This window comes from Elgaria multicarinata, chromosome 22 (assembly GCF_023053635.1).
Source record: "Elgaria multicarinata webbii isolate HBS135686 ecotype San Diego chromosome 22, rElgMul1.1.pri, whole genome shotgun sequence".
Classification (NCBI taxonomy): domain Eukaryota; kingdom Metazoa; phylum Chordata; class Lepidosauria; order Squamata; family Anguidae; genus Elgaria; species Elgaria multicarinata.
In genome coordinates, this window is record NC_086192.1 from 8,695,534 (window position 1) to 8,723,349 (window position 27,816).

At 51.6% G+C, this 27,816-nt stretch overlaps 1 protein-coding gene across 2 annotated transcripts in view; it reads right to left on the minus strand.

The window, feature by feature from the left end:
* Nucleotides 1-1,307: 1,307 nt before the first annotated feature.
* The window catches only part of USP32 (ubiquitin specific peptidase 32), a 136,487-nt gene continuing 109,978 nt past the window's right edge, over nucleotides 1,308-27,816 (minus strand). For both annotated transcript variants that reach the window (XM_063146607.1, XM_063146606.1), the window contains exons 21-34: nucleotides 27,682-27,787; nucleotides 26,929-27,102; nucleotides 25,453-25,627; nucleotides 23,488-23,639; nucleotides 20,918-21,032; nucleotides 18,344-18,555; nucleotides 17,193-17,377; nucleotides 15,210-15,296; nucleotides 14,259-14,379; nucleotides 13,221-13,412; nucleotides 11,121-11,412; nucleotides 8,963-9,396; nucleotides 7,551-7,643; nucleotides 1,308-5,360 (exon numbers count right to left, since the gene is read on the minus strand). In XM_063146607.1, the coding sequence (XP_063002677.1) occupies nucleotides 5,187-5,360; nucleotides 7,551-7,643; nucleotides 8,963-9,396; nucleotides 11,121-11,412; nucleotides 13,221-13,412; nucleotides 14,259-14,379; nucleotides 15,210-15,296; nucleotides 17,193-17,377; nucleotides 18,344-18,555; nucleotides 20,918-21,032; nucleotides 23,488-23,639; nucleotides 25,453-25,627; nucleotides 26,929-27,102; nucleotides 27,682-27,787 (2,512 nt within the window). In that variant the 3' untranslated portion in view covers nucleotides 1,308-5,186. The remainder of the gene's footprint in view (nucleotides 5,361-7,550; nucleotides 7,644-8,962; nucleotides 9,397-11,120; nucleotides 11,413-13,220; nucleotides 13,413-14,258; nucleotides 14,380-15,209; nucleotides 15,297-17,192; nucleotides 17,378-18,343; nucleotides 18,556-20,917; nucleotides 21,033-23,487; nucleotides 23,640-25,452; nucleotides 25,628-26,928; nucleotides 27,103-27,681; nucleotides 27,788-27,816) is intronic.

The window sequence follows — 27,816 nt, forward strand, 5'->3', positions numbered from 1 at the left end:
GTTAACAAAGGGGGGCAGGCAAAGGACTTCTCTGTTAGCTGGGGATGATGGGATGCATAGTCTGGAAGGCGACCAGTTGGAGAAAGCAAACAATTTCTCCCAAAACGCTTTAAAAAGGTGCCCAAAGTGTGCCACGACGTTAGAAGACCAAGATTCTCATAGGCCAGCCTCCAGGGGTCTTGAACTACACTCCCCATAGCTCCCAGACAGCATGGCCATTGTTTTGGCATGATGGGAGTTGTAGTCCAACACATCTGGAGTGCCCCAGGTTGTGCAACGTTATCGTAGATGGCTACGTTCCAGTTGCCCAAGTAGTCCAAAAGATACTTGTCAGCTCATTTTGAAAAGATCGAAATCCTCGGGCAGACCGATAAGAGAGATCCGTTTTGCAAAGGGCACAGGGGAGGTGATAAATTCATTATTTCATGCCAGCTCAGACAGAAAACAAAAAAAAAAGTCTTGTGTCCAAGAGCTTTATCCATCATCATAAAAAACTAAATGATACTCATGGCATAATTCTTTGTCACTTGGGAAAGCAGAAGTCACAAAAACAACAGTCTTGGCTGAAATTATAATTTAGGGTGATTTATAATTACATCAGAAAAGCCCTGCTGGATCAGGCCAAGGGTCCACCTAGTCCAGCAATTTATTCATACAGTGGCCAATGCAACAACACTCTCCCACCCATATTCCCCGGCAATATCTGGGAGGTGGAAAAAACACCCCCACGCACAAAGCATGCTCACCGGCCACAGAATGGAGCAGGGGAGGAATGGAGGTTCTTCTAGGAGGGCATGGCTGGCTGGCAACCTCAACAGAATCACTTTGCACTGCAACATTTTGTGGCAGCACTCCCTTGCAATTCACTTGATTTCTCAACACCTGGGATCCTGTGTTTTAAGGTGACATGCGCGATACGAACATTCATGGCCTCCGAGTTGCAACCACAAGGAAAGCAGCTACAGCGTCTCGTAGCCTGAGTTCATATAGGCATGTATTTATTTTGCTACGGCAGGAGGCCATGTTTTTAGAAACCCGTAACCATGGAGGGATATCACCTTTTCCTATCAAAACTTATCAATGAACATCTCACTCAGATTTTTAAGAACTGGTTTCCCCAACCTGGTGCCCCCTCCCAAATGTATGACTACAATTACCATCATCCCTCCAGCCAGCATGGCTGTAAACAATGGGAGCTGTAGTCCAAAACCTCCTGAGGGTGCTGAATCAGGAAAGGTTGGTTTAAACTTTAGAGGAACTTCTTTAAAAGGTGCTTTCTGGTGAGGAATTTTGAGCAACACAGGGCAGTTGCATCCACAGTATTTAATTTGTCTGGATAATATAGTTACAGATAAACAAGTTCACTCCATATACAGTTACTTGGACATTTTTTTTTATACAGTTCATATCCCAATACATTAATACTTTTTTTTAATTATTATTTACATAGTACTTATTTACATGGTCTTCTCTAAATTCAGTGCATTGTCAATAAGTTTTATACAATAATTTACAAAGTGAATGTGGTTAAGAGTTAACTTAATAAAAATTTCCCGTTAAATTTAGGAATTAATTTAATTCTTTGTCTTGTAAAAATAATAATAATTACAACCAATGTAACAAAGCATGACAGATTAAAATGACATTAGTAGATTCATGCTACCTGCTTAAACGAACAAAACTAAAATACCTTTTGAAGAGGAAAGAGATCTGAAGGTGTATAAGGAAGAGCTTGCAAAGGGGTGTTAGGTAAAGAGGCCTCGATCCAAAAATCATACCCTTTTTAAAAATTATTTTTAAAAGGCTTGGGTTTTCCCCCCACTTCGTGCTGCAAGGAGAAATAGACTTGAGAGCAATTCATGGCGGAAATTGCTTCCTCTGCCCCAATCAGGGAGTATTTCCCATCAAAGCCACATTAAAAGTCATTGAGATCTGTACCGGGGGACTTGATAGCTTCTCTACTTTTGGCAAAGCTTTAAACGTGCGTTAGGAACGACGTTGACTGAGGCATGGCGTTCAATCAAGAGTTTGACAACCGATGCCTGAAAGAGGGCCGAATTTAGCTTGCAGAAGTGATGCGACTTCTCGAAAGGCCTGTTCAGCTGTGCGCACCCAGACTCTCCAATGCCCATGTAACGTTAATGTCCGACACAGGGGCGCTCTGTTCGGACTCCGGTGAACACCAGGTTCAGATTCACATAACCTTTCCTGTCCCTGTTTGCTGGGGGGCAACAAGGCATCCCATTGTGTGTCCGGTCCTTTGCGCCAAGCGCCCACATCACACGTTACATGTGCGGAGGAGAAATGCAGGGCGCATGGCTGGTCCTCCACCACACGACTTATTAGCCGCTGAAGCAGGTCTAAAGATCGCAGGCTTGCTGGTGAGCATTTCAGCAAACTTTTCTCAGCGCAGAGTTGAAATAGAAGGGGACACTGCAAACCTCTGTACCCTCTTTGTCCGTCAAAGTCCCTTGAACGACAGTCTCGCGCATGCGTGGGAGAGCACGGGCGAACAGCATTGCATCGAATCATCGGGAAAGAAAGCAACTCCAAAGAAAACGTTTATGTAAACTCTGAGCAACGGAGAGCAAAACCTCTCCAGATAAGCTTAACGATTTGGCTTTGCAAAGGACACATGGGAAATGGTTAAAATAAAGGCTGTGAGTTTGGCCTAGCTCTCCCGGAGGACAGGAAACTCTTGTGTCTGGACTGTACCACCTGGACTGCAAGTGGGGGCTCAGATGGCAGAGTGTTCCTCTACAGAACCACAAATCTTCCATAGAAAGTTAGCTTGTCAAGGTGATGGGTCCTTGCTTAGCGTTCTCCCTGACAGCCTAGCTTTCCACAAGCAATGGGGTTTTATTTTGGGTGGAGAAGCTGTCCTGTCCAATCAGCTGAGCCCGAAGTGGTACAGCCCAGACACAGGTTTAGGCAGAACTAGGCCATGGTTCCAGTTTTAAGAATAACGCTCCACCCTGCTCTTCCAGACGTTTCACAAATTAAGGAGCTAGAATCCTGTCATAAACGCGGGCGTAATATTATTCAATAATCCACTTTAGAACTGGGGTTTTGGAAGAGCAAGGGAATCTGGATTAGGTCAATTCTGGAGCTGTTCTCCCCTGCTTGTACGAGCCTGGGGGCAGATTCCTAAAAATGTTCCTGTGGAATAGCTGCCCACGTGCATTGAAGATCCTTGGACGAGAGTCGGCATGAATTCAAACAACCATCTCGCAGATCTTTCCTGAGAAGTGAGAACACAACCTCTTTTGCAAGCACCGCTCCAGAAGAACTTCCAAAAGGCAGGCGCGGGGCGGGAACCGGCCGCAAACATATCCAAACAGCAACTGAGCCCGTTGATGCAGCTTCTCGGTTTTGCTTTTCTCAACGTCGAAAATTAACGCCTACATTATTACAGTAAGAAACGCACGCGGGTTTTCCTTTTCGGGGGGCGGGCAGAAAGGAAGCGAGACCAGAAGCATTGGTGTGTGTGTTTTTAAACCACAGCTGTCCAGACCGCGCTGCCTTTGCCCTTTAAACTGAAACAGAGAGGTGGAAATGACGTCCCCTTCGTTCCCAAAGCACCTACAGTAACAAAATAAAACTATGCTTTCCTTTTTAGTAAAGTGCAATTTTAAAAACCACCATCCCCGCGCCGGTCCTGAAAGGGAGGAGACTTCAAACAGGGTAGGAGGATAGCTTTCACCTTCTAAGGATTTCAGCGGACGTAACACTGCTGATCTCTTCGCTGGGGTAGAGAGATCAGGGCGAACGAGAAAGCAGGGCAAACTTCCACGCTGCGTGTTTCCCTTCAGCCTTAACGGGGGTTAAAATGTTACATCAGCGCTGACCCTAAATCAGGGCTCTGTCTCCCTCGGGATTTGGAGGCGGTAAGTTGGGCAGGGAAATGGAGGAACATGTTGCACCGATGCCCTCCGCCTTCCCTTCCCAGGGTCGCAAACGTCATTTACAAGATCACCAGTGCTATGCCTACCACCAGACCGGAGAGCCGGAAACCAGCTACGGCAGATCTGAAGACGGGAGGGGGGGGGGTGGCGCTGTGGCCGTGCCCGTGTGAAAAGGTTTCACGAGCCGGGGCGCAGCTCGTACTACAAGGCCGAGAAAAGCGTAGGGCAGATTTTGCCGGCCTGGTGTGCTCCGGATGTGCACGACTGCCAAACTGTGTGGTCCAAAACATCCGGGTTGGGGTAGTGCATGCAACCTCGGGAAATGGGGGGGGGGGGGGAATCCCGCTCACGGCGCCCTCCACCCCCACACCTCAGACTGGGTGCGTGCGAATGCAGAGAGTCGCCTGTCCCTCTCTGCACAGCCTGGAGTCATCTCGGCATCAGAGCAGAAAAGCACGCAGAAACCCGGAAGTCCAGAAAGGGACTCTGTTGTCGAGAGAACAGAAAACGGCTGCCTATATCCGCAGATACGCACACACACACACACACAAACCAAGACACTGACCAGAGGGGTTTAAAAAAAAAAAAAACCAAAAAGGGGGAAATCCCCTAATCAACGCCGTCCGTTTGTTTTTCCTTTTCTTTTTCGTGCAGGACGCCTCTTCCGCGCTTTCCTGACCTCGCCGCTAAAATGGGATAAAACATCAGAAAAAGGAGGTAGCAATTTCATGTCGTCTACCGACAACACTACAAGTTCATCGTCTGAAATCCGAAGAGAGCATCAAAAGGGTTATTTCTCTCCCCCTTCCCCGCTGACCCCTTTGCCTAAGAGTAAATTTGTAAAATAAACAAACACCTTTCCTACTACTCCGGGGGCAGCCGTTATTTGGAGGATTAAAAATTTACGCTCCTTCGGTCCCAGTCTGCTTACGCCAAACCAGTTTAAAGGTCAAAGGCAAAAAGAACGAACGCAGACCAAAATCGTGGAGTGTTGTCGTTTTATCTCCCCCCCCCGCCCCCCGGGGAGGGGCGTGTACCAAGTTAGCCGAACAAAAACAATGCTATCATCTCTCAATGTGAACTGTTATTTAATTCGGGTTTCTCGGCTTTCTTTTTCTCTCTCCTAGTTGTGCTTTCGGATCGCAAGAGGGGAAATAAAAAAATAAAAACTACGTCGCGCTTTTCCCCACTCGTCTAAAAACCGCCTCTCTTTCGTCGCGGTTTCGGTTTTGCGCCCCGCGAGAGCCGCGTCTCGAGGCGACGGCCCCAGGTTCGCCCGGCTCACTGCAGCACACAGTACTTCTTGTAATCCGACTCAAAGTCCTCGTCCATGCTGCTCGTGTCCGCCATGTTCTTTCCCTCTATCTTTGGCAGAAATTGTGCATAATCCACCCCTTGCTGCTCGTAGAAAAGGATGTAGGCAGAGTCCGTGTCGATTTCGTCAGGGTGCAGTTCCTGGGAGGAGGAGAGAGAGAAGGGGATACTTAATGCATTCCAACGACATAAAAAAACCACGTCCTTAAGTGGAGAGGCTATACCAATTGGTATAGACTGAGATAGATCAGGGATGCCCCCCCAAAAAGTGTGGATTGGTGGGCGCGTTTAGAATTTTGAGTGTTGTGGGCGTGCTCACAAAATGGCTGCCACGGTGGGCACCGGCCGGCCACAAAACGCTCATCTCCTGGAAAAGCAAACCGGCGAGACTAAAAGAAAAGCCAGTGGTCCAAGAACCAAAGGGCGAGGTCCAAAATGCAAAACCACGTCACAGGGTTTTAAAATAAACCAAAAACATAGGGCGCACGCCTGTGAGTTTCCCTAGGTTTTCATTCATTCATTTATTTATTTATTACATTTATATATCGCCCCATAGCTGAAGCTCTCTGGGCGGTTTACAAAAGTTAAAAAAGGTCAACATTAAAAAGGTATACAAAATTTAAAACCATCGAAAACGTAAGAACAACAGTATAAAATCAACAACATCCATTTGCGACACATCTGGACGGTGTTGGGCTCTTCCAGAGAGGCCGTAAAAGACATTGGCTCAGTTCAGACGACACGTTTCTCGACGGTGGCTTTAGAACTCCACGGTGGAGTTTTTACACCGCCGTTGAGAAATGTGTCGTCTGTTGGGAAAATTCCATGCAATAGTGGAGCAGTTTTGGGGGAAAACACTCCACGCGGAATAGCCACGCTGTGCAGAGAAGAGTTCCTGCACAACCGTTGCCTGTTGTGTGGAGGTCTCCGTGGAGTTGACTTTCCCCCCTGGCTACAGAGTTCCCTGGCAACAGTGGCAAAAGGAGTCAGTGCCGCTCTAGGAGGGCTGCCGGTTTGGTTTTTTTGCAGCAATGGCTGATGGGATACCGTCGGGAGGACCGGGGGCGGAGAGAGGGCGGAGGAACTGTCAATCAAACATCTCAGTGAATTTTACTCAACTCCACAGGAGCCCACGGTCACACCACGGCGGGGTTAGAACACGTTGTGTGGGGAGTGCACCCTAGAAACTCAACCGTTGAGTGGAGTTTTCCCACTGCATTGGCTAACGCATTGTCTGAACGGAGCCATTATCCCTGGTTTGTTATTTTACGTTGAGCACCGCCTGGATTTCCTTCCACAAACCCTCCAACGTTTTGTGCCTTTGAAAACGGTCCCAAAGCTTCAGCTGGTACAAAACAGGGCAGCCCGTTTACTAACAGGGACTGGCCGGCGAGATCACATTACGCCAGTCCTTTTACAACTTCATTGGCTGCCAGTCCAGGTCCGGGCCCGATTCAAAGTGCTGGTATTGACATTTAAAGCCCTAAATGGTTTGGGGCCAGGTTATTTGAAGGAACGCCTCCTCCCATATGTACCTGCCCGGACCTTAAGATCATCTACAGGGGCCCTTCTCCGTGAGCCCCTGCCAAAGGAAGTGAGGCAGGTGGCTACTAGGAGCAGGGCCTTCTCCGCTGTGGCACCCCGGTTGTGGAATGAGCTCCCCAGAGAGGTCCGCCTGGCGCCTACACTGTACTCCTTTCGTCGCCAGCTGAAGACCTTTTTATTCTCTCAGTATTTTAACACTTAATTTTAACTTAAATTTAAATTTCACTGTTTTAACTCTGTATTTTAATCTTATATCAATTTTGCTGCGTGGTTTTTATCCCGGTTGTGCTTTTTTATACAGTATTTTGTGTTTGTGCTTTTAACCTGTTGGTTGTTTTATGATGGTTTTAATTTTTGTGAACTGCCCAGAGAGCTTCGGCTATTGGGCGGTATACAAATGTAATAAATAAATAAATAAATAAATAAACAAACAAACGCTTTGAGCTGCCCCCAGGTCTACGCTCTAGGCCTCCTCTTTCGGTTTCTCTCCCCAGCTTCTGGAAGGGAGCTGTGCGCCGCCCTGAGTTCCTCGTGATATAGGGCGGGATGTGAATGGTTTCAATAAATAAGTAAACTGTGCAAGCAGAGATCTCACGTGCCCCCCAAGTGCCCCGAGACTCTGCCAGTCCTTAGGGACAGCCGCACAGACCAAGTCACCCTATCCCACCCTCCAGCACCCACGACATCCTGTCCCTTTGACTTGCGGGAGTTCGACGCGGACGGGGCCCCGCTCCAGGCACGGGTCGGGGGGACACCGTCTCTCGGGGGAGAGCGACGCGGTTTTACCTTGCAGCTGCTGTCGTTGTAACAGTACCACTTGTCATTGGGGTTTTTGGCATATGTGACGTAATGGCCTCCTCCCATAATTCCTGAATGGCACTGGAAGAGAAAGGCAGTTCGTCGCTCGTCAACCCATATATACAGGCTTTCCCTGACCCTCAAAATGTGTTGGGACTACAATTTCCAGCATCCCCCAGCCATGCTGGGAATTGCACATCCGACACATCTCGAGGAGGGCAGGTTGGGGAAAGTTATCATATTGCATTAATTTCTGCCCCGTCGAGTTGGGATTCACCTATAGCTGCGACAGTAGATGGTACTATGGCTTTTCTTATCTGCTCTGTGCCTCCGGAAACTGACCCGAATTAACGCGGGAGGAGCCCTCAACAAGGTAAACGCAACAAACAGGCAAGGACCGTAAAACATAAACTGCTGAACTGTGTTAATTGTTTATATATAATACTAAACAGAAGTAATGCCGGATATTCATGCAGTTCCTCCTAGGTGCTGTTATCGTGCGTATAAATGATACCCAATTCAATATATATCATATACAATACAGAAGACAGCATCGGTTTCAGTTCATCCTTCCTAAATGGGCGTGTTATTCTCCCCATCATTACAGAAAGAAAACAGATCCTCCCAGAGTGCAGGACATGGAATAACAGGCTCAAGTGACAGGAAGCCAGATTCCGGCTGGACATCAGGAAAAACTTCCTGACTGTTAGAGCAGTACGACAATGGAACCAGTTACCTAGGGAGGTGGTGGGCTCTCCCACACTGGAGGCCTTCAAGAGGCAGCTGGACAACCATCTGTCAGGGATGCTTTGGGGTGGATTCCTGCATTGAGCAGGGGGTTGGACTCGATGGCCTTGTAGGCCCCTTCCAACTCTACTATTCTATGATTCTATGAGATATAGTCACTGGAGATAAATACTCAACCATCCAATAAAACGACAACGCCAGAATGTATCGGTCCTTTCGATGCTTCACCAGTCAGAAAATCTAGGAAATACTAACCGGCATCTCCAGGTAGGGCTGGAAACACCCTTGCCTGAAACCCTAGAGAGACACCTGCCAGGTGACGTCCACAATGCTGCGCACGGTGGACCCGTGGTCCGACTCGATTCAAGACAGCTTCCTTCGAAATCTGACGCCTTATTCTTGGGCGAAAGGGCGCAACTCAAAATGCCGCTCCAAGCAGACTTGGACAACCTACTGGAGCCTCCCCAATCCAGTACCTTTAGGGTGTCCCTGGTCCTGTTTACTGGTCTAGCGGCCAGCGGCCCGTTTAGGGCCTTGATCCTTCCCATTCTGTAACCCTCGCCGCGCCCCGCACAACACCGGCTTTGCTCCCCGCCGTTCCACGACGCCCTGGCTTTCCCAAACGGGGCGCCATCCCCGCGGGCCACACCTACCGAAATTGCATATAGGTTGTAGATGGGGTTAACGCGGAGCTGTCCTCTTTGGTCATCCGCCGTCTCCTCCTCGCCCCGCGCTTCCAGCTGACCGTCGAGGCTGCCGTTGCTGTGAGAATTTTGCCTGCACAGGTATCCGTTGGCTAAAGTCCCCTCGCCCTCCTGGCCGGCAAACAGTTCCCCCTGGCTGCCCCCCAAAGCCGGACCTCGGCCAAAGCCCTCCCCTGGGTCGGGAGTGAGTTTCGGATCCGGGTCGCTGCCGTTCTCTCGGCTCGCGTCCAAGTTCTCTTTGCTGCTCGAGAGTTTGTTTTTACACAGCTGGGGGAGACGGAGACGGCCTTTGCTTCTTCCCACAGTCCGGGGGCTGCCGGTTGGGCTGACGTTTCGACCCGACGCACAGCCGGACGCACACTTCCTCCCGGGAGAAGGGGACGCTGCTGGAAAGAGAGAGAGAGAAAGGGCATTAACGGTCAGACAGGTGCTTTACTCACGCAGGAATACAACGGGCAGCCACCCCTGAGGCTGCCAAAGTGTTAGATCAATGTTCTTCACCCTAGGGACGAGATCCAATCAGCCCCTAAGCACGACTCCACACTTTCAGCGACAGAGGGTTCAAAAGCGCTTTATGGATTTTAATCACGATCTGAGTCTCTTCAAAGCGAGCAGTCAGACAGAGAAATGAGGAATTCGGTACAGCATTTGAAGCCTGGACAGTAGCGGCATGAACCAATCAGAACGTAACACTGGAGCATAGCTAATCTTTGTTAAACAATCCCTTTGCTCTACTGTTAGCTAACTTTTGCACTGGAGCCGAGGCTCATGTTTTCGTTAGATAAGACAGACACAAGGAGACACCCAAGGAGACACTCTTGCGTACGTGACACTTTGCTTGCTGCATAGCGGGGAGGAAGCAGCAGCCAGGCACCTCTCCATCGTGCTTGGGTCCAGCTCCAGCTGAGAGCCCCCTCCCTCCTGCCACCAACTGTCTCTGCAGAGGCCACCAGTGAGGGAGGAAGCAGCAGCCAGGCACCTCTCCACCGTGCCTGGGTCCAGCTCCAGCTGAGAGACCCCTCCCTCCTGCCACCAACTGTCTCTGCAGAGGCCACCAGTGAGGGAGGAAGCAGCAGCCAGGCACCTCTCCACCGTGCCTGGGTCCAGCTCCAGCTGAGAGACCCCTCCCTCCTGCCACAATCTGTCTCTGCAGAGGCCACCAGTGAGGGAAGAAGCAGCAGCCAGGCACCTCTCCACCGTGCCTGGGTCCAGCTCCAGCTGAGAGACCCCTCCCTCCTGCCACCAACTGTCTCTGCAGAGGCCACCAGTGAGGGAAGAAGCAGCAGCCAGGCACCTCTCCACCGTGCCTGGGTCCAGCTCCAGCTGAGAGCCCCCTCCCTCCTGCCACCAACTGTCTCTGCAGAGGCCACCAGTGAGGGAAGAAGCAGCAGCCAGGCACCTCTCCATTGTGCCTGGGTCCAGCTCCAGCTGAGAGCCCCCTCCCTCCTGTCACCATCTGTCTCTGCAGAGGCCACCAGTGAGGGAAGAAGCAGCAGCCAGGCACCTCTCCACCGTGCCTGGGTCCAGCTCCAGCTGAGAGCCCCCTCCCTCCTGTCACCATCTGTCTCTGCAGAGGCCACCAGTGAGGGAAGAAGCAGCAGCCAGGCACCTCTCCACCGTGCCTGGGTCCAGCTCCAGCTGAGAGCCCCCCCTCCCTCCTGCTGCCAACTGTCACCTGTAACTGCTGAACTTTCCAATTAAGATTGTAGTGCCTGAATTTGCTTTCCTTTCCCCCCTCCTTCTCCTCCCTCCCAATCCCCTTTCCTTTTGTGTCATGTCTTTTCGATTGTAAGCCTGTGGGCAGGGACGGTCAAGAAATATTTTTGTAAGCCGCCATGAGAGCCTTTTTTGGCTGAATGGCGGCATAAAAATCCTTAAATAAATAAATAAATAAATAATGGCTACTTCATAGTTTTCTTTTGAAAATGGAGTCACCTATGCTAACAAAAGTATTCCCGCACAGCGGGGCACAGAGGCGCAGCAGAATCGCCTGCCCCCAGCAGAGGCGGGTTAGGCGGTTCTTTGGAGGTTCCCAACCAGCCCTTCGCTTCGTTCCACACAGCGCAACGTACAGGTGCCCCTCAGCCTCCCCCGCCCCCCCCCGTACCTTTGATATTATTCACGATGCTAGAAGCATTGAGGGAAGAAGGGCTCTTGATCAGCACGTCGCCCTCCCCGGCCGCTGCGTTCTGGGCCTCCGTCCTCCGACACTCCTCCGGCAGAAGCTGGGGCTCAGAAAGGTCATCCAGCTGGGGAGTGGGCGGCTTTTGCGGCCAGCGGCTCGGGTCTCTCGGCATCAGGAAGGCACTCGGGTCGAAACTCTCCCGGGGGAACTTGACAATCTTCTGGGACTTGATCCAGCGGCCATTGACGAACTGGAACCGCTTCAAGTGGATGATCTGGGGCGGGAGAGGGAGGCGGGTGACCGCTTCGTCTAGGCGGGTCGCTCTGCGGACCGTTAACTCAATTCTACTGATCAGGAAAGGGAGTGGCAGCCAGGCCCCCCCTCCGTCGTGCCTGGGTCCAGATCCTGCTGAGAGGCCCCTCCCTCCTGCTATCAACTGCCTCTGCAGAGCCCATCACAGGGAAAGGAAGCAGCTGCTGAACTTTGCAACTAAGAATCTAGTGCTTGAATTTGCTTCTTTTTTCCTCCTCCCTCCCAATCCCCTTTCCTTTTGTGTCATGGTCTTTGTTTTTTTTTTTGGCTGTAAGCCTGCGGGCAGGGGACTGTCGTAAGAAATATTTTCGTAAGCTGCCTTGAGAGCCTGTTTGGCTAAAAGGCGGGATAAAAGTACTTTAATAAAATCTAAATAAATAAATAAACTTGTCCTGCCGCAAATGAACGGGCATTTGATGGACGCCCAAACCCGGCTCACATCATCATCGTCTATTTATTTCTTACCTGCCTCTCCCTCTGGATCGAGGCAGGGAACAACATTAAATACAAATACCATAAAATACATAAAATTGAATTAAAGCATATAAAACAAACACAATATTAAAATAAGAGCCAGATATCTTAAAATTTGTCTGGGTGGACCTACCGGAAGAGATCGGTCTTTATGGTCTTTATAGCCTTCTCGAATTCGAAAAGACGATTAAGTTGGCAAATCTCTCCCGGCAGGCCGTTCCACATAACCTGACATTCCTCCTCGCCGAACCTGGGCTGCAAGGCAGCGAGGGGACATCGGGCATGTAGGGAAATGGGTGGAGAGGCTGTACAAAACCGCCAAGGATCAGAGGGATGAACAAGGGACTCTGGTCGGCTTCCTCCAAATCTCTCTTGGCGAGCTGGGGCGCTAGGAGGAGGAGCCTTCTCTCTGGAGAAGGGCTCTCGCTCCACTTGCAGAAGGACACAGGTTTAATCCCCGGCATCTCCAGGTAAAGGTCTCCAGAGAGCCAGTTCTGGGAAAGGGATCCGTTCCCGATGACTGTAAGGAGATGCTGCCAGCCAGAGCGGACACTGCTGAGATGAGCCAACGTTTTCATTTGAAAGACGGCAGGCGGTGACGTCCATTCACCCGCCCGCGTTGGATTTAGGAGGTGCTACAGGTGAGTGAGCAGGGGGCCCCTGCTGCGCACGCAGGGAGACCCAAGTTCAATTCCTGGCAAGACCAGGTGAAAGGAGGAGGGACCAGGCGATGGGGGAGGCCTCGCTCCAGCCAGAGATATCCTGGAGAGCAACTGCCGGTCAGAGCTGACAACACTGGGCTAGATCAGCTTTCCCCTGGCTGGGGATAATGGGAGTTGCCCCCCAAGGCATCCGGAAGGCACCAAATTGAGGAAGCCTGAGCTAGACTCCGTAAAAGGGCAGCTTTCACAGGACTATTGTGTTTTCACAGCCCTGCAAAGAGGAGCCGTGATGACCCTTGCTCAGCAGGAGAAAAGGGATGGACTTATAACCAGGGATGCAGAACCTGAGGCCTGGGGGCCGATCCTGGCGTGCCCCAGATGTGCCCCCCTGCCCGATTATTTGGTGGCTTCCCGGCTTTTGTGCTGTTTCGCCCCCCCTCCCTTCTAAAACGTTGAAATGCCTCTGCGAAGGCCGAGTTCCTGGCAGCAGGCGCTTTAAAGCGGATGTAGGCCGGCATTTCAGCTCCCCCCTTTGCCTCCGGGCCCGCCCCTTTGGCCGAGGCCCCGCCCATTCATGTGACGCAGCCCGCGGGCGGAAAGAGGTCCCCACGCCCAGCCCGGCCGCCCGCTGTACCAGGATAGGGGGCAGCCTCCAGAGGTCCAGCTTCTTGGTCGCCAGGCAGTGGGTCTTGCACTTGGAGCAGTAGTACATCTCGTCTTCGCCCAGCTCCTCCTCGCCGGTGAAGGCCCGCAGGCAGCTGTCCAGGTTGATTGGCTCAGCCTGGGCCCGGCGGCTTTGCTCCACGCTCCGGTGTTCCTCTGCTATCTGAAGGGGGGGAGGGCGGAGAAAGAAAAGGCACGTGGAACTTTTAAGGGGGGGGTCCCACCACATAAAAACATGCCCCCCCTCACTTTCCTAATCAAGGCTCGGGACCCGGATCTCTCTCTCTAGAGGAAGGTTTAGACTCAAGTGCAACCTAATCCTCCTCTTCTCCGTTTTATCCTCCCAACAACCCTGTGAGGCAGGCGAGGCAGAGAGTCAGGGGCTGGCCCGAGGTCACCCAGTGAGCCTCCATGGCAGAGGGGGGGACTAGAACCCGGATCTCCCGAGTCCAACGACTGCGCTGCGCCGGCTCTGATAACCTTTTAAAAAGTGGCTCAAGGCACAATCCTATGAAAGTTTAGACCGGGGGGGGGGGAGGAGAAAGGTCTTACAACTTGCAGCCTTCCCCGGCCAGCAGAGCCAGACAAATGGGGCGCGTTCGTACAATGTGACCGGCCCGCTGGGGGTTAAATAATCCACAATGAGCTGGCTGTGTTGTGCGAACTACATCACACCAGGCAGGGCGACAAACCATGGGTTAAATAAGCCATGGGTTAGCGTTATGTGGAAACCAGGCTGCCGTCTGCCTGGAGGTAACTATGGCTGTGTTGTGCAAAGTACAACACACCAGGCAGGGCAACAAACCATGGGTTAAATAAGCCATGGGTTAGCGTTACGTGGAAACCAGGCTGCCGTCTGCCTGGAGAGAACTATGGCTGTGTTGTGCAAACTACAACACACCAGGCAGGGCGACAAACCATGGGTTAAATAAGCCATGGGTTAGCGTTACGTGGAAACCAGGCTGCCGACTGCCTGGAGATAACCAGCTGTTGTTGTTTTTCGCTTTACCCGTTCCTGTGACGTCTGGTAGCGGAGATGAAGCGCCGTAGGGTCCCAGTCAACTGCGAGGTTGGCGTTCCCCATGTGAGCTCTTTCTTCTGTGCAGTCGATTTTACAGCCGTGGCAAAACCTAAAGAGGGCAGGGAGGAGAAGGGGGCGGAGGCAGCGGGGTGAGAAGAGAGGGCAGGGAACTTCTCCTTCAGCAGCAAAGAGATCCCCCCCGTACAGAAGACCGCTGGCTAATCCAGACAGTGCAACAGAAGGTCATTAACGCAGGTGGCGTAGAAGGTGGAGACGGTGGTCATGGACAGAGCTAAATTGGCTCTTTACGGATCTTTCCTTTGTTAAAGATTCAGGGAACTGCCCTAATAAAGGCAGGGGTGGTGGGTGGGTGTGACCACAGGGAGGGGCACTTTCCTGTCCTGTAGGGTGACCGTATGGAAAAGAGGACAGGGCTTCTGTATCTTTAACAGTTGCATTGAATAGGGAGTTTCAGCAGGTGTCCTTTGTGTACATGCAGCACCCGGTGAAATGCCCTCTTCATCAAAACAGTTAACGCTGCAGGAGCCCTGCCCTCTTTATGTACCTGGTCAAGATACAAAAGAGGGCAGGGCTCCTGCAGCGTTAACTGTTGTCGCTCTAGAGTGACCAGATACAAAAGAGGGCAGCTTTAACTGTTGTGATAAAGAGGGAATTTCCACCGGGTGCTGCATGCGTACAAATGACACCTACTGAAATTCCCCTTTTCTATCCAAAGGTAGAGGAGCCCAGTCCTCCTTTCCATATGGTCGCCTACATTCTGGGCTCTGCAGAATTCTAGTCCAGATAATGCCCCCACCGCCCCGGTTTTTGTGAACCGCACAGGGAGTTTCGGCTATTGGGCAGTATAAAAATGCAATAAATAAATAAATTGGCATCTGGCCAACCCCAATCCCCCAATTCCAGGCGGGGCAAATGTACCTGTACCACGGGCACCAAGCGCAGGAGTTGCCGTCCTTCTGTACCACGCGGAGGGTGAAGGGGTACTGGTATCCCATGCTGTCATCACTAAAAAGAAACCCACACATAGAACACGCCGTTTTTTAATGTGAAAAATCCCTTGTTTTGCTAACTGATCTCCTGACCGGGGTGGGCGATCTGCGAATCTTCTTGGCCTTATTTCATTTGGTGGGGGGGGGGGCGGCTTCAGACCCATTTCAAAAGTCATCTGCAAACGATCTGTTCAGACCTCGGGCAAGAGTGAACTGTGTCTGTCCGGGCAGCCAGCTGGGCAGGGAGGAAGGGGGGAGCTCAGAGAGAGGGGAAAAGGGGTGGCCCCCAGAGAGAGAGAGAGAGAGAAGGGGGTGGCCCCGAGAGAGAAAGAAAGAGAGAGAAGGGGGTGGTCCCCAGAGAGAGAGAGAGAGAGAGAGAGAGAAGGGGGTGGCCCCGAGAGAGAAAGAAAGAGAGAGAAGGGGGTGGTCCCCAGAGAGAGAGAGAGAGAGAGAGAAGGGGTGGCCCTGAGAAAGAGAGAAAGAAAGAGAGAGAGAGAGAGAGAGAAGGAGGGGCACCAGAGAGAAAGAGAAAAGGGGGTGGCCCCCAGAGAGAGAGAGAGAGAAAGGGGGTTGCTCCGAGAGAGAGACAGAGGAGAGAGAGAGAAAGGGGGTGGCTCCCAGAGAGAGAGAGAGAGAGAGAGAGAGAGAGAGAGAGAGAAGGGGGTGGCCCCGAGAGAGAAAGAAAGAGAGAGAAGGGGGTGGTCCCCAGAGAGAGAGAGAGAGAGAGAGAAGGGGTGGCCCTGAGAAAGAGAGAAAGAAAGAGAGAGAGAGAGAGAGAGAAGGAGGGGCACCAGAGAGAAAGAGAAAAGGGGGTGGCCCCCAGAGAGAGAGAGAGAGAAAGGGGGTTGCCCCGAGAGAGAGACAGAGGAGAGAGAGAGAAAGGGGGTGGCTCCCAGAGAGAGAGGGGAGAAGGGGTGTCCCCCAGAAAGAGAGAGGGAAAAGGGGGTGGCGGGAGGAGAGGGTGTCCACTTTGGAGTCAGAAGAGGAGAGACCCCCCACGCCCTCAGGAGTGACGTAGACTGAAGAAACAGGCCAGACTCCTCTAGCCGAGGAGAAGTGGCCGGCTGCAGCACAGCACTCCTCAGGAGTAAGGGGGCTCCTCAAGAGGGGACCTTTCCCAGAAGCCACCGCTGGATCCTGGGCAGACTCCTGACAGCCTCTGCACAGGACCAGTGGCTGGAAAGAACCCCCGTCTTCTCGTTCCGGCTCCAGCCCCGCCCCTTGCCCAAGGCTCCCTAGCTTTGCCAACCCCCCGCCGGGCTGCTTTTCAACTGCGCGCCCTGCCTGAACCGTGTCGGCTGTGGAGTCTTACTGACCTGCCCTTGGGTCAATTGCCGGGATCTCCTGGTGACGGCCTTGTGGGCTGCCTATCGGCCGACCTCCCCGCCTGATCCCTGTGTGCCGCAGTGCCTTGTTCCTCTTGCTGGCTGCCTTGCCTCTGCTCTTTTAAGAAGCAGCGGCGAAGGAGACAGGAGCAGGCAGAGAGACCGTCGGGGCCTGCTCAAACTGAACCACCCCCACCCCCACCCCCCAACCAGGGCTAACTGACACGACCCTGTGGGGAAGACGAAGGAGCTGCTGGTCTGCCCTTCCTTTGGGAGATGCGAGAGCCCAGCTGAACCATTTTTTTTCTTTTTCTCCTCTTCCCTCCTCATCCCCCTTTCCTCGTGTGTCGTGCCTTTTTTTAGAATGAGAACCTGTGGGCAGGGACTGTCTTCTTTACTGACTGATCCTAAGCCGCTCCAAGAGCCTTCTTTTTTTTTTTTGGCTGAGGTGTGGGATAAAATACTATCAATCAATCAATCAATCAATCAATCTGCGTGGCACTCCCAAGGATCTCCAGGTCCTTGGTCTGCTAGTCAAACCCGAGCCTGGGGAAAGCAGGAGGCCAACCCCTGGCCGGTGGACCCACCAGTCCTGCGCGTGGTTGCTGGCCTCCTGGGGAGGAAGGGGGCTGGCGAGCCGGGAGACCTGGATCCAGACCGCGTCGTACAAGTCTTTCTTCCGCGTGTGAACGGTGCACGGAACGATGAGCGGCATTCCGAAGAGGCTCGGGCGATTCTTCTGAGACGAAAGGAAGTACATTTCTGTCCGCATCTGCAATCAGCAGGGGAAAAAAGAGGATATGCAAAATTCTTAGGGAAGACCCACACGGTTGTATTTATTGAAACGGCGTCTGTGCGGCCTCCCTCCCAAGAGTACTGTTTAGAGTGGATTACATAGATCTATAAAGAAAATAATAAAATTAGTTTTAAAAATCAGCAATAGATCAAACAGGAGGGAAAACAGCAGTGCTAATTGACCTGGGGGGTGGGGCTTGGAAGAAAGAAAAGTATTATTATTATTATTATTATTATTATTATTATTATTAATAATAATAATAATTACAGGTAGCGCTGGGAAGGGTACCACTCCGCAACCTGGGGAGCTCCAGCCACGTCTGCAATAATAATAATAATAATAATAATAATAATAATAATAATAATAATAATAATTTTATTTCTTACCCGCCTCTCCCTCTGGATCAAGGCAGGGAACAACATTAAACACAATATACGTAATACGTAAAACGAGTTAACAGAGCACATAAAACCAATAAAATATTTTTTAAAAACACAATCACGACGTCTTAAAATCCTCAGGTTTAAAATTCGTCTGGGTAGGCCTGCCGGAAGAGACTCGTCTTTACGGCGGTCTTAAAAGGGCTCGAGATTTCGGATTTCACAAGATCCTTCCTCAGGAGCTGACGCTAGACACAGGCTGCTCGTCAGTGGGACGCCTAGAAGAAAGGAAAGTTCGAGATTTTTTCAACAGGTTGGGTGTTTTTGTAGCCGCCTGCATCGAGCGTCAGCTCCTGAGGAAAGCTTTTGTGAAATCCGAAACGTCGAGCCCTTTGACAAAAAAGAACCATTAAAGGTTTTAACTGTTTTCGGAGGCACCAGAGTTTGTCTTCTGTTCTTTTTCCTTTTGGGGTAAATTCTTCCCAGAGGTCCTGAGTGGGCGGGGTGGATAGGACGGGTATCAGCGCACACACACACACAGCCCAGCGAAGGATCCGCTCACCATTTTCCTGTGGACCGCGATGATGTATCCTATGAAGGGGCTGTCCGAAGGGGAGGTCACGTGGCCGTTCGCCACCACGCCCGACAGGCCATTCTCCATCCTGCAGGGCACCACGGTGCTGGGCATGCCGTTGGGGATCAGGGTGGACTGGGGAAGGTCTCCATTCATCAGCACGCTGATCATCCCGTTGGGCGACGGGCCGCTGCGGTACTCTGAAGCCCAAGCACAGAGACGGGGTTCGGGGTTGCCGTGGGACGAGGCGGCGCATGAAAGCCAATTCTGGATTCTCTTCCGGAAGTTAGAGCTGGGGGTACCGTGAACTTAGATGTTTGTGCGTGGGTGTTGGGGGTCTGTGTTCGCTTTGCAGAAAAAGGTGAGGGGTAGAGGTGTAAAAAACCCTGCAGGGTTGCGGAGAATGTGGGAAGGGAGACGTTTTTCTCCCATAATACTAGAACCCGGTAGGGTCGATCCCATGAAGCTGATGGGTGGGAGATTCTGGACAGGTCGGAGGAAGGAGTTAAACTATGGAACTCACTTCCGCAAGATGTAGTGACGGCCACCAATTTGGTCCGCTTTAAAAGGGGGTTGGATGAATGGTTGGAGGAGAAGGCGATCAATGGCTACTGGGCCTGATGGCTATGCGCTACCCTCCCGGATCAGTGGCAGTAAGGGGAACATGGGTGGGAGGGTGCTGTTGCACCGTGTCCTGCTTGTGGGTCCCTGGTCTATAGCTGGTTCTCCACTGTGTGACAGAAGGCTGGATTAGATGGACCCTTGGTCTGATCCAGCAGGGCTCTTATATATACACATATATATGGAGGGAGGTTGTGGCCTCTCCCACACTAGAGGCATTCAAGAGGCAGCTGGACAACCATCTGTCAGGGATGCTTTAGGGTGGATTCCTGCATTGAGCAGGGGGTTGGACTCAATGGCCTTGTAGGCCCCTTCCAACTCTGCTATTCTATGATTCTATTATATATATACACACAGACATACACACACACAAATACATTTCCAGATTCTGCAAGACGAAAAGCTGAATTCTGCAGCCCGTATCAAAAGCGCAATTCGATTTCTCATTCATTTATTGTATCTCGGTTTTGTTACCTTTCCCCAACATGGTGCCCTCCAGATGTTTCGGGCTACGCTCCCCAGCATTCCTAACCATTGGCCATGTTGGCTGTGGCTGATGGGAGTTGACGTCCAAAGCATCCGGAGAGCACCGGGTTTGGGGAAAGCTGGACGGAGGGCGGGCGACGGAGCAATAGGGGCTTATACGGAGTCAGACCACTGGTCCATCTGGCCCAGTGTTGCCAACACTGACCGGCAGCAAGGGCTCTGCAGGGCTACAGGCAGATTTTCCTGCCCTGCCTGGAGGAGCCGGGGATTGAACCTCGGAGGGGCTCTACCAGTGAGCCACGGGAGCTGGGAATCTTTGGCTTAACTCCCACTGGACGTGGTCAGCCCACGTCTAAGGCTGCACCACGACATACTGCAAAGGGGGAATTGATATGGATTTTCTCATTACGGAGACAGGAAACAGGACGTGCCTCCTCATCTGACCTGGCCAAGCCTGCCCCCTAGTGGATGGAGTGGGAAACCGCCACAGTGTCTGCACCGCCAGATTGGGGGTGGGGGGAGAAGTAGGGAGAAGGGTCCTACGGAAGCTTTCTCTCAACGTTCAGGCCGCGATGCCGTACAACCGCTTTCCCCAACCTGGTGCCCTCCAGATGTGGTGGACCAACACATTTGGAGGGCACCAGGTTGGGGGTGGCCGGTGTACGTACTCACCTAGATGCAAATCCCATGAAATGCAACAGGGCTTTTACTTCCTAGTAGACTTACACAGCGGTGGACTGTACATCCGGGGCACTCCGGAGCAGCCCAGAAACAAGTTCACAAGGAAGGAAGGCCTTTTTCGACCACTCAGGGGACTCCAGCCGGCCTCAGCCAGCGCGGACAAACTTTGTAACCATCAGGACTAGAAACCTGAAATTTGTAGGACGCTGAATTCGGTGGTCCACGCACACTTTGAGCTTTTTCTGTGCTCTCGTGGAATCCCGACATGCCCTACTTATGTTTTCGATGCCACCAGCTGCCCCCGTATCCTAGCATAATACTCGTTCCTCAAGCCCTGTCTTCTGCCACCGCTGCCCACGTCCCTGTTTCCCCTCTTTCCACGCGGGGACATTTCCGGTCACGGCTGTATTGTATTCAGCATCAGCCAAACCAATCAAGTTCGCTGAGCACTTTTCTTTTTAGTACTATTTTAATTGTGTGATTACGCTATCGATTCTGTTAATGGAAGTGCTCTTTATAATCTGCTTTTATTAGCGTATCAAACCTTGTTTATTGTCTACACCGTTAACTTTTTTGTTATCAGTTGGGTTGTTGTTTGGTTAAGGGTTAGCACTTTTTTTGTCGTGCCTGTATTTTATTCAGCATCAGGTGGAACCAGCGGTGCCCATAACAGGTTGAACGATAACTCTTCACAATCTGAGCTTCCAGGGGGTTGTTATTTTGTGAGACAAGAGTGCCCAGCTGAAGGAAACAGATTCAGTTATTTTATTCTACCTGTTTGCACGGGACTCGGAGAAGCCGACGTGGGCGAACCTGGGATCGGTATCTCAAACGCACACAAAGAGGCACTCGTCGAATGGCGGACTTTCTGGTTGTCTTGAGGAAAGTTCTTTAGGGAGCAAATGAAAAACCGGAGAGAGAGAGAGAGAGAGAGAGAGAGAGAGAGAGAGAGAGAGAGAGGGAGAGGAGGGAGGAATAACATTATCAAGCCGCAAACACTTTATTTATTTATTGCATTTGTATACCGCTCCATAGCCGAAGCTCTCTGGGCGGTTCACATAAGGTAAAAGCACTTAAAAACAATATACAAAAATTAAAATTCGTAACAACGTGGAACTCCGCTTTTTTTTTTTTTCATTCTACGTCTTTTATTGATCTCTCGGGACTTGCAATAACCCTAGAGGCCAGGAGGGAATGAAAAATGGGGCTGCAATTCAGAAAGCGACATGGCAAACCCCCAGGGCGGAGGAGGTTCAACGCCCCCCTATCCAGGTCCCACACCTTGGCAGTAGAACTCCGACAGGCTTTCAAAACCTAGGGGAGCATCAGACAGAAGAGTGACGAAAAACAAAAAAACAGCAGATGTTGTTGTTGTTTTTAAATCCCTGTTGCGGGTTTAAAAGTTGTCTTCTTTTTAAAAGCAGTTTTCGGGTTGGACTCCTTCCTCTCTCTCTCGGTTTAAATTGCCTCTTCAGCATCATGAGCTGTCCGGACTGGACCTCTCTTATTTTAAGTAGGCTAGCGTGAGCTAAAGGTTTTCTCTCTGTGTGTGTGTGTCCTATCTATAGACTCCTGATCCCTTCTCTCCGTAGCCGAAATCTCACAGTCTTTTAGTTGTGCGGTTTTAAATCTGCATTTTAAATCTCCGCGTTGCTGTTGGGTTTCATTCTGGTTGTGCTTTTATACTGTGGTTTTAAGATTTGTATTTTATAATGCTGTACGCTTGAGGTTTGCATTTCTGTGAACCGCCCAGAGAGCTTGGGGCGGTATAGAAATGCAGGGTGAAAGGAAAGGAACCTCTCGTGCAAGCACTGAGTCATTACTGACTCTTGGAGGGACGCCAGCTTTCGCTGATGTTTTCTCGGCAGGCCTTATAGCGGGGTGGTTTGCCGTTGCCTTCCTCGGCCGTTATTACCTTTCCCCCAGCTAACTGGGTACTCATTTTACCGACCTCGGGAGGATGGAAGGCTGAGTCGACCCGAGCCGGCTGCCTGAGAACCAGCTTCCGCTCAGGCCGTGGGGAGAGTTTCAGCTGCAGAAACTGCTGCTTTACCGCTCTGCGCCACACGAGGCTCATAATATAGAAATGCAACCCGTAAGTAAATAGTAGTTGTCAACCCACAGCCTCGTGCTCTGTCATTGGAGTCCTCTCCGTTCAAAGAGGGATCATGGGCAGAGAGCCTCTAAAATATATACCCATGGCTGTTTATTTAATCTGCCCCACCCTCTCTAAAACCAGTGGCCACCTTTCCCCTTTGCACCATAAAAAGGTTTGCAAACACAGCAGCCAACATCACTCATAAAAGTCAACTTGCACCCTTTCCTCAGGCGGTGACGGCCCCAACAACCTCCTGTCCTCCATTACGTCTTAATTTTTAATAGATTTCAACATTTATCGGCCAGCTTTCGGCCCGAAGGCCCAAAAAGGTGGTTAAGAAATCAATCTAGGGGCAGTAATTAAAACGGGAGGAGAAAGCCAGAACAGAACTGCAGCAACAGATCAGGATAAAAATAATCCCACCGGGGCAGAGATCATATTGGGGGGAAAGCGAAGGAAAGCATGCGCTGTAGCTTGGGGGCTGGTTGAGCTTCTAGGGGAGTCTTCCCTGATCTTGTGCCAATGACCTCTTTCACTGGGGACGATGGGAGTTGTGGTCTGGTACATCTGGAGGGGATCGGGGTGGGGAAGGCTGCCCGAGGGGGTGGGAATTGCAAAGCTGGGTGCCATTACAGAAAAGCCCCTGCAGTAGGACACTCCCAACCACACGTGTGGTGGTGGTGGTGGACATGAAGACAAGGCCTCGTTAGAAGGCCTTAACAGGCAGGTAGGTCCTTCAGATCGCCTGGGCCCAAACCACACAGGGCTCCCAAGGTGATGAACCGGCGTTTTGAACTTTGCTCCAAACGTATGGTGCTTAAAAGGCCGCTGTTCAGAAGAATCCGAACCCGGAGGCTTCCGAGATTCCTATGCCTCCCCGTCCTCCACGTTCGGTGATTTTCAGCCTGAGGGCATTTCGGGGGGGGGGGGGGAAGGAGGTTGGCGGAAGCTCAGGATATGTCGTATCCTCCTGTGAGGTCACTTTTCCAGCCTTTGAAAGGCAGCCGGCATGGTTTTCTCCATGGAGGCTGCGAAGGCTCAGGGGACGGATCTCCGACGACCCCTTCCGAGGTCGGACCTCTGTCTCTGACCTCGGAGGGATTTTCCGAGCAATCCTGTGCTCTCATTTGATTGCTCCCCGATCTAAATCTTAGCCCGATTTAGATCGGGGGGACGGGGGGATGGGGGCGATATCCCTTTCGGAATACCTTGGGTGGTAACTAACAGCCGGCGAAAACATCACTACCTTTATGTTTGAGCTGTGTACTTCTGCGAGGAGGATCTGCTCCGCCTTGAGCGCGCAGAGTTCGCTGAGGTGCTTTTTCAAGCCGGTGTACTTCTCGTCCATATTCAGCCTCAGCCCGTATCGAATGGGAGTCGTACCATCTAACTTCATAACTGGGAGAGCAAACGAAAGAGAAAAAGACGTAGTAAAAAGCCAATTAAATGTCAAAATGGAGCTGGCTGGTTATTTCCGCAGGGCGACTAGGAGGCTGTTCCTTGTTGATTCAATTGCGAGCTAAGAGTATAGACGGAGCTAAGAGCGCTGTGGGCCACATGTGCACTGAATCTTGGAGAGTTTTGAGAAAGCCAGTATTTTTAGTCAATTACTTTACTACACACACACACACACACACACACACCAGGGTCTTACGCAGGGATCTTTCCCATTCCTGCTTCCAGGTGATCTCTTTAGCTCTGGGAATTCTTGCACCCAAAACACGCGCTCTGTCATTAAGGCTTGTGGTTAAGCTATGGCCTGACCTTAAAAAAGAAAGGAAGGAAGGAAGAAATAGAAGGTACAGACCAGTGGAAGCGGACAGGTCAAATCCAGCCAGAACTCTAAAGGAGTTGTCCAAGCTGCTGAACCCGATGCCCAAACCGGGATCAGGACCTTGGACAGCTCCTTTAGAATGTTAGCTGGTTCTGTCCGAAACCCAGAGCAGATTCACAGCCCCACTGACATTGGAGACACCAGCCTCCACTGATACAGAATGAGGGCAATTTCACTTCTTGGTCCTCTAGCTTAGAAATACGTCACCATTTCTAGGTGGGATCAAATTTGGGTTGTGGGAGGGTGTGAACCCACAACTTTAATCATATTTATTGTTTATTTGCCTTAAAGCCCCCTCCCTTCCCATTCGTGCACAACATAATAATAATAATAATAATAATAATAATAATAATAATTTTTTAAAAAATATTTGCTATCAGCAAACCAGCCACGGATTCGCCTGTCCACAGGCCTTCTGTTTCAAATCATAGAATCATAGAATAGCAGAGTTGGAAAGGGCCTACAAGGCCATCGAGTCCAACCCCCTGCTCAATGCAGGAATCCACCCTAAAGCGTCCCTGACAGAGGGTTGTCCAGCTGCCTCTTGAATGCCTCTAGTGTGGGAGAACCCACAACTTCACCAGGCAACTGATTCCATTGTCGTACTGCTCTAACAGTCAGGAAGTTTTTCCTGATGTCCAGCTGGAATCTGGCTTCCTTTAACTTGAGCCCGTTATTCCGTGTCCTGCACTCTGGGAGGATCGAGAAGAGATCCTGGCCCTCCTCTGTGGGAAAACCTTTTAAGTATTTGAAGAGTGCTCTCATGTCTCCCCTCAGTCTTCTCTTCTCCAGGCTAAACATGCCCAGTTCTTCCAGTCTCTCTTCATAGGGCTTTGTTTCCAGACCCCTGATCATCCTCGTTGCCCTCCTCTGAACACGCTCCAGCTTGTCTGCGTCCTTCTTGAACTGTGGAGCCCAGAACTGGACGCAATACTCTAGATGAGGCCTAACCAGGGCTGAATATTGGAAGCTATACTTCTATTAATACAGCCCCAAATAGCATTGGCCTTTCTTGCAGCCACATCGCACTGTTGGCTCTTATTCAGCTTGTGATCTACAACAATTCCAAGACCCTTCTCGTTTGTCGTATTGCTGAGCCAAGTATCCCCCATCTTGTAACTGTGCCTTTGGTTTCTATTTCCTAGATGTAGAACTTGGCATTTATCCCTATTACTATCCCACAATGCCCTGGCCACTTGTGTCAACAGGTCCCCACCTCTTTCTGGGCTGCCTACAGACCGCGTGGAAGCGCCTTCCAGGCTGCGAAAGGGGGGTGCCTGCCTGAAAGTGACATTTTTGGGATTGCCTAATCTTCCTGGTACAAAGCAAGAAGTGGCGGTGGCAGTGGGAGATGACCCGGGGGCCCTGGTTACCCACCTATAATTTCGACATGCATGTAGCTGTCCATCGGGAGGGGCAAAGACAGGAAGTTAAACGGGTCAAAGCGGACGCTGATGTGCCCGCAGGTCTTGCACTTCACTTGGGACCGTAGCTGCCCGTGGAACAGGTCCACCACGATGGAGCGGTTCCTCCTCAGGTGATTTTCCCAGGCCTGAAACGAAAGGGGGGAAATAGAAGACCCTGGCTGGGAAAGTTGCCCGGGCTCTTAGGAAGGGGGAAACGCTGGAGGGGTCTAGAGGCAAAGGTGACGTGGGTCCTGGAAGCATTGGAACTGGTATTCCGGTATGAATTCCGGGTGTCAACCTGCGTCTGGGCTATTTTGCTTCAGGCTGCAGATGGCATATGTATATGTGTGTGTGTGTGTGTGTGTGTGACATAATGGGAAGCTGCTTTGAACAAACCAACCAACCAACCAACCAACTCGCATTTAGAACACCAGCACTTCAGAGAACACTTCTTCCTGAGATGCTGGTTTTCTAAGTGCAAGGAGTTAAACTAGATCATCGTCGTTATTTTTTTTTTTTTTTACAAAGCAGTGGTCCTTCGGGGAGATCCCCACCCCTGAGGTGCAGACTGAAGTGTTACAGCCTAGACCCAAGGTTGACCCCCTGAGCGAGGACTGGGCTAGTAAGAGGTCCAGATGAACTGCAGCCTCTCTTCTGAGGAGGGCTTCTCAGGGAGGAGCCTCCCCTGACCGAGGCCACCCGCCCCGGCAAGGGGCTTGGCATCCGAGCAAGAGTGCCCCCGCCCGCCCACCCGCCCTGCACCTAATCCCGAACATCCGATCCACTGTGGCAAACATTGCCCCATCGGATCCTAGTCTGTGGTTGGGCACTGGCTGCCACCAAGGGGCCTGGTGAACAGGGGCGCGGCCATCTTGGCTCCCACTCTGTGTCTGCCTGCCGGATCCCCCACCCCTGCTGCGAAGCACTGCACCCTGGGAAATCCTGGCTCGTTTCCAAGCACCTCTTCTTCCTGCCTTTCATTCGGTGTACCTTGACAAACGTTCCCTGAGCCAGTGACGGAGACCTTGCCCAAGGAGCCACAGAAAAGAGGAGCCGGCCCTACTTAGCCTCATTGGCACATTCCACCCGGCCCTACTCAGCCACATTGGCACATTTTTATTTTATTTTTTTGCAAATCGCCCAGAGAGCTTCAGCTATGGGGCGGTGTATACATGCAATCAATCAAATCAAATCAATTCCATCCGGCCCTACTTAGCCTCAATGGCACATTCCACCCAAACACTTCTTAATGCTTTAACGCAGCCTTCCCTAATGTGGCACCCCGCAACTCCCATCATCCCCAGTCAGCTAGGCTGGGCACGGCGACGCTCTAGTCGAACTGACGGCAGCTCCAGGCTTTCCCCCCCATCAAAACCGGTGCCGAAAATCCCCTGCTTTGGCGGGCAGGGAAAGGCGCCGTGGCCGTAGGCCGTGGCCGGGCACGCACCTCTGCCGCTACCTCCCAATCCGGGCGGCCGTCGCTGTCTTTCAGCTCCACGTACGGCTTTTCGTGGACTCTGTTCAGGTCCTCGTGGAGGCCGTCCAGGAGAAAAGCCAAGAGCTCTTGGGAGTCCTGCTGCTGGAAACCGTTAAACCTGGGAGCGTATTTCGCGATCGTCCACTGCAATGAAGCAAACACGCACAGAAGTTGGGGGGGGGGGGGCTGGATGGCATTTCCACCACCCCTAAACAATTAAAGAGCCTTGTGTGGCGCAGAGCGGTAAAGCAGCCGTTTCTGCAGCTGAAACTCTCCCCACGGCCTGAGTTCGATCCCAGCGGAAGCTGGTTTCAGGCAGCCGGCTCGGGTCGACTCAGCCTTCCATCCTCCCGAGATCGGTAAAATGAGTACCCGGTTAGCTGGGGGAAAGGTAATAACGGCCGGGGAAGGCAACGGCAAACCACCCCGCTATAAGGCCTGCCAAGAAAACGTCAGCGAAAGCTGGCGTCCCTCCAAGAGTCAGTAATGACTCAGTGCTTGCACGAGAGGTGCCTTTCCTTTTCCCTAAACAATTAAGCCCCAAGTTCACTTTGACCTTGTTCACACGACACGCCGAGCCAGAGTTCAGGCCGCGCCTGAGTTGAGCGTTGGCTGTCACCGAAACGTGGGTTGTTGTGTTGTGTGAACACAGCCGTGCTAGCAAACCGTGGTTTGTGAACCACAAAGAACCCACAGTTCCCAACCCCATGCCCTGGTTCTCACCCGTAATTTTAAGGGCGCGATGTTCTTCTGAGTGCCGCTCCACAGCTCCTGAATCAAATCCCCGTAGCATTTCGCCATGTGACCCTTCATTCCTATCGGGTTCGTCCTGGAATTCATAACAGGACGCATTAAGCC